Consider the following 12,741-nt stretch of genomic DNA (forward strand, 5'->3'; position numbering starts at 1 on the left):
TCCATCTAGTGATCTTACATCCACATGGGGATTCTGAGACCAGAGTACAGTAACTCCTCACTTAACATTGTAGTTATGTTCCTGAAAAATGCGACTTTAAGCCTCAAGACATTTAGTATGTTTAACTCACTGACCTTGTCCACACATTAGGACTTTTCAGACCTATAATTCCTAAAGGGGGCAAACTCTTTTGATGGGAATACTGGTGGAAGCGCTAAGTTTAGACAAAGCTCATATTTAAACATGGTGGTAAAAATAATTGTGCCTGTCTGAACCATGGAAAAAATAGTCAAAGGGGAGTTGGCTTCGGTAGTTTACCATATTTTTCACACAGAACATGTAAGTCCTTGACAGTCAGATGTCTGTAGTTATTGGGTAGATAGACAGCTGCATGAGAAATTAGCATCCATGGTACCTATAGCCAATAGAGGGCCAGTAGTAAGATTATATGGTGAATTCACCAGGGGCTTTAGATGCTTGCATTTATTAAAAATGTATCTAATAGTATTTGTAGGGACAGGTGTTCTGGCAGGTGCAATCTAGACTAAATCCTGCAGGGTTTCAGTACATACCTTTAAAGACGCATTGCCCATAGCAATAGAGAGGACAGGAGCCATCCTAACCATGTCATCTCCAGCCCCTGAAAAGTCTTTGACCCTTTGCTTGGGACTACTAACCTAAAGACAGGAAATCCTGCTAAAAGACAGAGCTGCAAACTAATTACACTGAAAGCCAAATAACCTTGCCTACAGTGGAAAGCCGCACCGCTTTAATTATACCTGTACAATCCACCTAGTGGGGATGCAGTTATGTCAGCATAAATGTGTTTTATACTGGTTTAGCCATTCCTGTACAGGAAGGGGAATAACTATACAGGTTTAAGTCACCTTTATGCTGGTATAACTGAATCCACAATAAGGCTTCACCGGTATAGCTTTCAGTAAAATATATATCATATCCCTAATCAACCATAAAGTTATACCGGTAAAACTCAACTGAAGACCAATCCCAAAATAAGCAAGTTGGTTTAGCTGACTAGAAAAGATCAAAGAACTGAACAGTGTCTGGCAGTCTAGTAATTTTCACAGGTTGGAGATGACCTCACTATTTCCTTTTTCCTGCCTTCTGCTGGTAGCAAGATATAATAGCCATTATTTGGGCTAACATAGTAGGGATTTCCCAAAACCTTTTCTGAAAGCGTTAACACTTCAGGTAGTACTGCTACACCTTGTACTAGCCCTTCTTGAGTGATTGAAGACAAGGTCATAGCTTTTGGCTTCATGGTGATCTTGAAGCATGAAGATAACCAACATAAACATACACTGTTTTGTGTTACTGCTTACACACAATGGACCATTAACTTCTCTCTGCCTTTGGGACTCATTCACCTCTTAATGAGGTTCTTATCCCCAAATTCAGCAAAGGTTGTCCAATTATTCCCTAACTTTCTCCTAACCCCCCTTCAGCTTAGTTTCCACCACTTATACTCTCCCTTCAGCTGGTCCCTTTGCAACAAATTGTTTTTAAAATGTACTTACCTTCTGGAACATAGAAAAAATCTCCTGTAGTCAGATAGTAGGATGTCTTATGAAGGGTAAAAATAATCTTGCCACGGATAACATGGAAAGCCTTCAGAAATTAAATCAAAAGCAAATATTCTATCATTAGTGAGATATTTTCTTTGCAAAATGATCATAGTGCTATCGAAGAAAAAAATCCCTTATGCTGGAACTTTCACCTCTCATATACACTAAAGCTTTTTGTACAAATACAAATTAAAACCCCAAAAAACTCTCAAAAAACAATAAGACCCTATCTCATCTCATCACTCCCCCCACCCCACTGCAAATTATGGTTGTGAAATCAAGCATTTAATAAAGACAGGTATTTGAAATGTAAAGTTTTCTTCTATATTAAGACTTTTACATTGTTGCCTACATTTTATGGTACTTATTAACAATATATGGATATTTACCATATAATGAAGAACACAGGAAGGCTAACGTGTGCCAGGTGGTTTCTACTTTTGTAGAGCAAAATTTAACTTAGTGAATTTCCCTTATTTTTCAGTGCTTGATTCTACAATTTAAATGTTTCATTAACGTGTTTTCTGCATGTATTCCTTTTTAAGAAAACATGTAATAAAAGTTACAAATACAGCATTAACTTCAAGTAGTAAAGTACTTCTAACAATACTAAATAGGTCTTTAAAGTATCAAAGCCTTTCAGTACATGGTATTTTGCTATACAAGAATATATAAGGAAACAGATGTACTCACTATATTATCTGTGTAAACAAATTGGTGCCCCTTTTCTTTAAGCGGTTTCAAGATCAATTTACCAGCAGCAAAAACTGATGTATTCAGGTTTTTATATATTTCCACTGACTCATCATTAAAGAAACAAGAATGATTACGTCCAGTGTTGACACACTCTACAGAAAAACAAAATTGCCAGAAGCTGAACAATAATATCCACATGTATATTAAATATTTTTGTCATTAGCACAGCACATCCTCCAATTTCTTAATCATACTGAGTACTCAGCATAGTACTTTGTTGTAAGATTCCAGGTTCAGCAGACTGAAAAATTCTAGAGTAGTATACTATCTCCCTACCTTTTTCCCCTTCTCTGGCTCCCCTGACTTTCTGCATGAGGAAGGAAGAGGGATATCTCAGCACTTCAAGAGTTTGTGTGTGCAGAGGAAGCCCTGATCAGCATACTTCCCTGTATGACCCCAAAGGAGGACCAAATTCTGCAATCTTGTAACAGAACTCCTCAGAACCCGGTCATGTCACTTCAGCAACTTACCTAGCAAAACCTCTTCATTAATTGTTGGGTCCCATACAGCAGTTGGCTTAGAAGTATCTGCTAGGGAGACATTCAAATATTCAACATGACGCCCTGCAAAAGAAAAGTGTAAAAAAAACCTAATCATTGTACATTTTTAAACCAACCTGAGATGATGTTATGTCACCATCATTTCTCAAATAAACCTCTACCCCGATATAACGCGACCCGATATAACACGAATTTGGATATAACGCGGTAAAGCAGTGCTCCGGGGGGCGGGGCTACGCACTCCGGCGGATCAAAGCAAGTTCGATATAACGCGGTTTCACCTATAACGCGGTAAGATTTTTTGGCTCCCGAGGACAGCGTTATATCGGGGTAGAGGTGTATTTTAGAATTCAAATGCATAGTTAAGGATTTAAATAATTCCTCAGATTTTAAATATTCAAACAGGTTGAAAGACTACTCCCTTAATAAATGGGAATTACTTGTAATACGAAATTTTTGAAGCTATAATTTCTCAGTGGAGTCACTCTCTTATGCAAGACAGGCAGGGACTCCCTAGAACAGTGGTAACTGCTCCTGTCACAACAGTAACAACAATACATCTCCAAGACCATCTACCTTCTAAAGTTCATTTGCTGCTTTAAAGACAATGGAGTTCCTGAAGCCACTTAACATTTTATGAAGTCCCAAAAAAGCCTTTCCCCTACCAAATTCTGATGGAGGTGACTGAGTGAGTGGGAATGCTCAAAGATGAAACCTTCAAAGAAAAATTATTACAAGTGAAGGTTTTCCTTTTCTTTACAAGATTACAGGATCTTCACTTGGAGATTAAAATCTCAAGGGATATTTCTAAAATAAAAGGTAAATCTCCCAGCCAAATGTCAGGAAGTCAGTGTAACTTCTTCTTGCAAAGTACAGAAAATTAAGACTCCTCTAAGGAAAAATCTTCAGGACGAGTGAAGGTAACCAATCCAAAGTAAGGTATCCCAAATCTCACACAAACTAAGAGGCAGGACAGTTTGGGCACCCTATAACTGGGGAGTAATTCCTACAAGTAGTCAGAACCTGGATTTCTTTCTTGATGTCAAATGCAACCTATATTGCTTCATAAATACATAGAGAATACCACGTGGCAGCTTTGCAGATCTCCTACACAAGGACAAATCTAAGGCTAGAAACAAAGCCACTCGGCCTCAGATAGATAAGTTTTGACTTGACCCTCTTCAAACTGCAGGCCTCTGTATGCTATAGCAGTGACAGATGCAATCAGATAGACATTTCAACATAGTTCTCTTGGTTTCAGTAGAATTTAGGGATTCATGTTAGAAAATTTCTCAGTTTTTTTTTTTTTTTTTCATTTAAGGGATTTAGTCTGCATCAGCAAAAAACCCAGTGATGTTTTCACACAGAGTTCATGAAGGAGTGCCTCTGAGGATGACTGGCTTATTAAACTGGAAAATTACCACCCCCTTTAGAGGGAAGCCATAACCAATATTTTAAAGCCCAATGTCCCTGTCCACACTAACATGTTAGTTTTAATTCATATTAATATTGGAAGACAGGATACTGGGCTAGATGGACCTTTTGTCTGACCCAGTAGGGCCATTCTTATGTTCTTAACATTAATTAAACGTCTTACAAAATTTCCACCCAAAGGATTACTGAGGGGTGTGAAGAGCTAGCACTGTGCATAATCTGAACCATCACTCCATACTGCTATTGAAATAAAAAAGCAAAATAAGTTTCAAGGAAGTTTATACTTGTTTTTGGCGTATGTTTTCTCTTTACGCTAGCCTTCTTGCATGGATCCTTTTCAGGAGACACTATTCCACCTACCACAAACCCTCCTGAAACAAAATAAAGGTAACAAACATTACTGCATAGTAGGCATTTTAAAAATTAGTTTTATGAAAAAGCTTATTCTTTTTTTTTAAAACAGTGCAGTTCAGAATTTGCTCTGTTTGGACACATTGCTTTTTTGGTTAACTTTTTTTGTTTGTTTGTTTGTTTTTTAAATCACCACCTTTGTGAAGCAACTCAGACACATTTGGGAATACAATCCAAAAACTCAGATTCTCTCTCAAGGCTAGATCCACAGATCCCCAGTGTGGGTCTATAGCTGTGGGCAGAATCAAAGCTGATTGGACTACTGCTGGGAACTAGCCCCCACCTTCCAGAGACCTACTGAGTTTTGCTCTGCCTCCTGTAACTACTTGCAGGGCAGTGGAATTCAGTACCTGCTGTGAGAGAATCAAAAATCCTGAAGAGGCAGTCTCCTGCCTGGGATTTCCACAGTGCCCGCCCGCCCGCCAACCCACCCAGCCCCCTGCCTGCCCAGGTAACAGGCTCAGGGGATGGTGAAGAAAGGTCCAAACAGGAACCCAATGCTGCATTCCTCCTGCTCTGTATCCCGGCCGCATGGAGCAGGAGGAGAGGTTTAGGTCTCATGTGCCCTCCAGCTTCCTCATCTGCTGGGTTGGAAAGGCTTTGCTTTGGCCGCCTTACTCTGACCCAGGAGCCAGTTCCCCAGGAACACCCTATCAGTGGGGAGTCTGACAGCTGGGCTGCAAATGTATTGAAAAATGACAAGAAAATGATCAGAGCCCTCAGCCACCAAAGGGGGTTTCATCAAAGGGTAGTGGCCCTGGGAAACCATAAGCAGGACCAGCGGAATCTGCCACAGACAGAGCCAGGAGCAGACTGGTTCAGACATGCACCCCATCACAGCGCAGGTTTCATCATCCCCCATCACTTCCATCATCGGACAATTTGGTCTCCTTCCTGCAACCTCAGGGGAAGTCAGGAATTCTGCACAGAGGAGAGGAGAAAGGAATCTCCTCCCCAACCCAAAAGAAACAAACACCCTCTTTGGCTAGGGAGCTCTTAGATTTGGCACGAAACATGCCTGCCATCTTGTGAGCCTCAATCAGCAGCTCCACTGTCCCCTTACAGACCTTTTACCCACTCTTAAAGGGGCAAACATAAAGCGATGCCTGTTAGCGGAACAGGTTCACAGTACTCATCTGACTCAGGTTCCGAATCCCACCTCCCCAAAGGAGTAAAATTTTAAAAAGGATTCAAGAAATTACCTCAGACACTTAGGGTATGTCTAGGGTTAGTTGGACTCAAGTCAGCTGACCCGTGTCAGAGAACCTTGGGCTTGAGCGTCTACATTGCATTTTAATCCTAGGTTGAGGACTTTCTAACCTGCGCTTGAACCTAGGGATCTGGCGTCCACACTGCGGTGTACAGACCCGAGTCAAAGTAAACATCCCGAAATGCTTAGCGCCTCCACCCCATGTCAACACTCTAGCCCTAAGAATGTGGTGCACTGTGGGAAAACTCTACTGCCCACCCTGTTTCCTAACCATGGCAGTGTTATTAGTGGGACTCAGGTGCCCATAAGGAACACCTGGGTACATAAACGGCATACGCAGCTCCTTTTGTGGCTGTCTCAGTAGAATGACTGCAGTTTGAGAAGGCCTTATATTGAAGTACCATCTAACCTGAGAACTAGGCTCTCCATCTCTAGGCTGGGTCACGTTGGCAGGAAAATGCCCATGTGCAGCTGTTCTGAAGATAATTGGGATATCAGTCTCCAGGGCTATCAAACTATTAAAATTAAACTTTGCGATTCTTAATTCTTAAAATGGGAGGTTCAGCGAAGGTGTTTTTGGTTGGTTGGTTTTTTATTTATTTTTGCCTGTTTTGAAGTTTGACATAACATGTAGGTTTCAGAGGAAAAACACACACGCATCCCAGCCTGACTGCTGCCGGCTGCGGAGCAGTGAAGTGTATCCCCAGGGTTTGCGGTGCAGTGTGCTCCAGCACCCCCTGGGATCCCTTATCCCTGCCCCAACCACGCTCCAGGAGGCAGGGCTAAAGGATTCCCTGGAGACTGCAGGGAAGTTTTGAGGCTGGCTCCCACTCGCCGCCCTGACAGTGCATGCAGCCTGGGCGCCCCTGCACATGCAGTCCCAGGGAGGGCGGGGGGGCCAGGAGCAAGGGCCAGAGAGCGGAGCAAGAACCAAACAGCTGCCCTGCAGGGAGAGGGAGTGGCAGGGCTCCCAGCTCAGCATGACCAGGGGAGGGATGATTCCCAACATCCCGGAGCTGCCTCCCAGCGGTTAGCTTTGCTCCCTGTTCTGGGCAAGCTCCATGCAGCAGTGAAGATGAGCCAGAGCAGGAAGGGGGAGCACACTTGACCAGGCAGCTGCTGCTGGGAACTCTGGGATACATCCGGAGGTCTTCCGGGACCCAAGCCAAGCCAGAGCTTTGTGCCCACAGGAAAGCAATAGGGCTCGGACCCTAGGTCCCAGCTTAACACAAGCTTGGACCTTCCAGTCCTTCAGGGTCCTGGAACCCTGGGTCCAAGCCCTAGCTTAACACAACTGGTGTGTGGATACTACGGGGGTTTGATTTGAGCCTGGGCTCAAGCCTGGGCTCAAGCCTGGACATATACTTATGTGTAGACATACTCTTCGGAGAAAACTGGTCTGTTCTCCTGGGATAGCAGCAATTCCTCTGACTCATCACCAGGGGGCACCAGAGCTAAAGGCTCTGCTCAGAACATTTTCACACAGAGAAAGAAAAAGCATAATAAAAGGAATAGAATTGTGTCTCTGGTGGTTCTTCAGCTTCATCATCATTTAATTCATTTTCATCCTCTTCTTCATTGTCATCACAAAATAAAAAAGAAGGTTAGGAAATCTGTTCAATCTAAGTCCAAGAAAGGAAAGTTAGGATCGTCACAGAAGGAAGGTGAATTCTCAATCTCAGTCTGAATCAACGAAGCAAAAGCACAACAATCTTTTTTCCACCTGAATCATTTGAGACAATGTTACGAAAGGTGATTAGATGCTTGGGTATTCCATCAGATGAGCCCATTAGAAAAGATTCTAAGGAGAAGAAGAGCGGATTGGTACAGAAATTACAAAAAAGTATTTTCCAACCAGTTCAAACCCTGAATCACACATTTCTCTTCATCTCTATTTGGAAAAAGTAATTAAGGCCAAGGGGGAAACACTGGCAAAGTCCGTGAGATTGTCCTTTAGGACTACAGCAAAGCAAATGGAACCAGTCTAAGCCCAGACAGTGAAGAGACCAGTCTTACCGCAATGAAACTGAAGACACCAGAAACAATGCCTGAATATGGTCAGGAGAGTTTGGACAAGCAACACCTTGGGGGGAGACTATTAAAATTCAAGGACCAATGGCCTCTCGGCACATCAGACAGATGGGTCCTGGATGTGGTTCGAGAAGAGTACATCATAGAATTCTCAAAGATCCTGAATGATCCATTTCCTTCCTTCTCCAGTAGCCTCAAATCCACAAAAAAAGATAAATATGTTGAAGACCACAGATCGTCTTTTGCAAATCAGAGATTGTTCCAGTCACTATTTAATCTTGTTTCTGGTATCCAAGAGATCCAGGGAGGACTGAGTAGTGTTGGACTTAAACCACCTGAACAAGTTCATAAGGAGAAACACATACAAAATGCAGACCTTGAAGTCCATAGTGGTGCAATCCGCCAGGGGGACTATCTTGTGTCAATCAAATTGAAAGAAACCTATTTTCATGTACCAATTCACTAAACACACAGGAGATTTCTGCACTTCACTCAAGGGACCCATCACTTTCAATACAAAGCACTGCCTTTCAGACGGTCACCCGTGCTTTGAGTGTTCACGAAAGTCCTTGTTGTTCTATGGCTTTTCTCAGACAGAAAGGGATATAGGTTTACCGCTTCCTGGACGACATTCTCATCAGAGCCCGTCCAAGGAGGGGTCCACTCAAGCAACTGAGTCAACAATCCAAATGTTGCAACAGCACAGATTTATAGTAAATTTAAAAAAAAGTCGTATCTTGGAGTGTCGATAAAGAGAGAGGTACACAAAATCTTTCAGTCAGTTGAAAGAGGAACAAGATCAGATCAGCAATTACCCTCCTGAGGAGGTCAGTAGGCACCCTCCTGAACTTCTAGGGATGAATGTATCCTGCATAGTGATAGTGCCTTGAAACAAAAAAACAAATTTTCTACAGCTGAGAGCATTAAGTATGCTCTTTGACAACTGGCCCCAGTGTTGCCAAATGGTCATATTCTGATAACGACACAACCAAGAGGGGAGTACGAGGTCAATGGATTTACAAGAGGAAGTTGCATCATTAATTCAATGGGCGGAAACCCATCTACTGTCTAACAGGGCCTTGCATATCAAGGGCACCACCAATAGGAAGGTCAGCTGTCTGAACAGAAAGAAAATTGATCAGGTAGAGTTGTCTTCACTGCAAGTCCTTCGAATTGATCATCAAAAATTTCGGAATTCTGAAGTGGATCTTTTTGCATTCAAGGCAAACTGGAAGGTTCACAATACTTTACAAGAAAAGGAAAGCCAGGAGCTCTAGGCATGAATTAGGTAAAAGTTAAAAATTTTGAAGTTTTTAATTTAACTTTTGCCTAATTAATGTTACTGCAGGATTCTGAGTATTCCCTGTACTTAATGTAGGGAACACCATAAATACTGTGTTAATGTTAATTTTCTTGCAATTAGTAACTGCAAAGATTGCTTTAATTTATCTATCTATATATATCTAAAAATTACTGGACAAGAGGAACCAAAGAGATGTAATATTTAGATGTTGTTAACCATTTTTCTAATTCTAGCTTAAAATATACTTCGTTCTGATTAATTCACATGTATAAAAAAAGGCTAAAAGCTGGTAAACAAAGCATGATAGAGGGCAAAATAACACACATCCAATGCATAAAAGAAATCTGGCCAGCACCGATGGTGAAAAACTTTCTTTTGACGTGAGTTTGCAACTTCATACAAAAAGGTCAGTGCAATTTTGGCCAGCACGTACAAAGGTATTTTATCATACACTGCTAAAAATAAGGTAATATTTTATACCTTTTTATATCAGGAACCTTACCTTCAGCTCTGAGCTTCACATCACATTACCAGAAAGATAGACAAACGGAAGGTTTGGACAAAAAAATCTCTAATAAATTCTTGGAATGTACCGGGGACAACTTTTTTCAGAAGGTGAAGGAGATAATCAGGGAGCAGTCATTTTAGAGTTGATTCTAACAGGGATTAATTGGTTGTAAATCTGATGATAGAAAGCAACATGGGTGAAAGCAATCATGAAATGATCAATAGATTTCATGATTCTAAGGAAAGAAAGGAGAGAGAGCAGCAGAATAAGGACAATGGACTTCAAAAAAGCAGACTTTTACAAACTCAGAACTGGTAGGGGCAAGGTCCCAGGGGAAGAAAATTTTAGAGAAAAATTTGTTCAGGATTGCTTGCAGTTTCTCAAAGAGACAATATTAAAGGTCCAACAGCAAACTGTCCTGATGTGAAGGAAATATAAGAATAGCAAGAGGCTAATATGCAGCTGCATCAGGAGCTCTTTAATGACCTGAAAAATCAAAAAGGAAAGCTACAAAAAGTGGAAACATGGACAAATTGCTAAGGATGTATACAAAAGAATAGCACAAGCATGCAGGGATGAAATCAGAAAGGCTAAAGCACAAAACGAGTTACACCTAACAAGAGACACAAAGGGCAATATTAAGAGGTTTTATAAATACATTAGATACAAGAGAAACATGAAGGAAAGCATAGGTCCACTACTTAGCAGGAAAGGAGAGCTTATGATGGATGACACCAAGAAGGCTGAAGTGTTTAGTGCTGATTTTGCTTCAGTATTCACTTAAAAGTTTGTGACAAGATGTTTAATAGAATTAATATTATCTAGGAGTAAGGAAGATAAGTCAAAATAGGAAAAAGATGCGTGAAAGAATATTTTGATAAGTTAGATGTATTCAAGTCAGCAGGGCCTGATGAAATTCACCCTAGGATACTTAAGGAACTAGCTTACGAAATCTTGGAACATTTAACAATTATCTTTGACAACTCATGGAAAATGGTAAGGTCCCAGAGGACTGGAGAAGGGAAAACATAGTACCTATCTATAGTACCTGGGGAATTATAGACCAGTCAGCCTAACTTTGATACCTGGAAAAATACTGGAAAAAATTATTAATCAATTTGTAAGCACCTAAAGGATATTAGGGTAGTAAGTAATACACAACATGAATTTATCAAGAACAAATTATGCCAAACCAACCTAGTTTCCTTCTTGGACACCGTTACTGGCCAACCAGATGGGGGAGAAGCAGCAGACTTGATATATCTTGATTTTAGTAAGGCTTTACCTCTCAGGGGTGCATATCCATGATCTCTTGAGACTGAAGGGTGCCTACTGAAGAAAGGCTTTTGACACAGTCCCTCATGATAGTCTCATAAGCAAACTAGGGAAATGTGGTCAGATGAATTACTATAAGGTGGTGCACAACTGATTGAAAGACCATAGTCAAAGAGTAGTTATCAATAGTTCACTGTCAAACTGGGAGGATGTATCTAGTAGGGGTCACACAGGGGTCTGTCTTGGGTCTGATACGAACCATCATTTTTATGAATTACTCTAAGGTGCCACAAGTACTCCTCGTTCTTTTTGGATAATAAAGTGGAGACTACGCTTATAAAATTTGCAGATGCCATAAAGCTAGGAGGGGTTGCAAGTACTTTGGAGGCCAACATTAGAATTCAAAATGATCTTGACACACTGGAGAAATGATCTGAAATAAATAGGATGAAATTCAACAAAGTCACATGCCAAATACTACACTTCGGAAGAAAAAAAAATTAAATGTACAACTACAAAACAGGGACTAAGGCACTGCTGAAAAGGCTCTGGGAGTTATAGTGGATCACAAATTGAATATAAGCCAACATTGTGATACAACTGTAAAAGAGGCAAATATCTTTCTGGGGTGTTTTAACAGGAGTATCATATGGAAGACACTGGAGATAACTATCACTCTGCTCAGCACTGGTAAGACCTCTGCTGAAGTATTGTGTCCAGTTCTGGGCACCCTAATAAAGATATGGACAAACTTGACAGACTCCAGAGCAAAGCAATAAAAATGATAAAAGTTTTAGAAAGCCTGACCTATGAGGAAACATTAAAAAATTGGCGTTCGTTTAGTCTTGAGAACAGAAGACTGCAGATGAGACCTTGATAACGGAGTCTTCAAATCCGTTATGGGCTTTTATAAAGGGGAGAGTGATCAAGTGTTTTTCAAGTCCACTGAAGGTAGGACAAGAAGTAATCAGCTTAATCAATAGCAAAGGAGATATAGGTTAGCTATTTAGAAAGGTTTTCCCAATATAAGCATCCTTAAGTACTCTTAACAGGCTTCCAAGAGAGGTTATGGAATTCCCATCATTGGAGGTTTTAAGAACAGGTTAGACAAAAACCTATCAGGGACTATCCAGGTAGGTTCTGCCTCAGCCAGGGGGGGCTGAACTATATGACCTCTCAAAGTCCCTTACAGTCCTACATTTCTATGATTCTAAAAGCAAGAAAAATAATCAAGCAGCATGGAGGACTGATCTATCCAGAAAGACTAAAACCCAAGATATGTAGGCCAGACATTCAGAACAGCTTAGCACAGTTTGGGCTGATTTTCAGAACTGCTTGGCACTCTTACAGGACACATAAAGCAAAGTAGCCAGATTTTTAAAAAAAAACCTCAGGATCAAGCAGCTCCCATTGAGAGCAAATGCAGCTGAGTTCTTTCGAAAATCTGGCCCTACCTCTAGGTATGTAATACGGAAGTAAGACAAGTCAACTATTTAAAAAACAAGGATGGAGAAAATTTAATGCAATCACAGACAGTGCGATTAAACTAAGGGAAAATGTAGGCTGATGTGCAAGGCAAAAGTCCTTGATAGTGAGATGTATTCCATTACTTGCGAGATTTTAAATTAGACTGAATGAATTAGAACAAAGGACACAGAAAAATAATTCTGCATTGGAAGAAGGATCAGAGTCAGCCTAACAGGTTTTTTCCTTCTCTTACCTTCATG

At 41.0% G+C, this 12,741-nt stretch overlaps 1 protein-coding gene across 1 annotated transcript in view; it reads right to left on the bottom strand.

The window, feature by feature from the left end:
* The window catches only part of CENPC (centromere protein C), a 65,555-nt gene that overhangs the window by 20,986 nt on the left and 31,828 nt on the right, over positions 1 to 12,741 (bottom strand). Inside the window, exons 14-17 of the mRNA XM_065405105.1 lie at positions 4,561 to 4,647; positions 2,813 to 2,905; positions 2,280 to 2,434; positions 1,539 to 1,629 (exon numbers count right to left, since the gene is read on the bottom strand). Coding sequence (XP_065261177.1) covers positions 1,539 to 1,629; positions 2,280 to 2,434; positions 2,813 to 2,905; positions 4,561 to 4,647 — 426 coding nt within the window. The remainder of the gene's footprint in view (positions 1 to 1,538; positions 1,630 to 2,279; positions 2,435 to 2,812; positions 2,906 to 4,560; positions 4,648 to 12,741) is intronic.

This window comes from Emys orbicularis, chromosome 5 (assembly GCF_028017835.1).
Source record: "Emys orbicularis isolate rEmyOrb1 chromosome 5, rEmyOrb1.hap1, whole genome shotgun sequence".
Taxonomy (NCBI): domain Eukaryota; kingdom Metazoa; phylum Chordata; order Testudines; family Emydidae; genus Emys; species Emys orbicularis.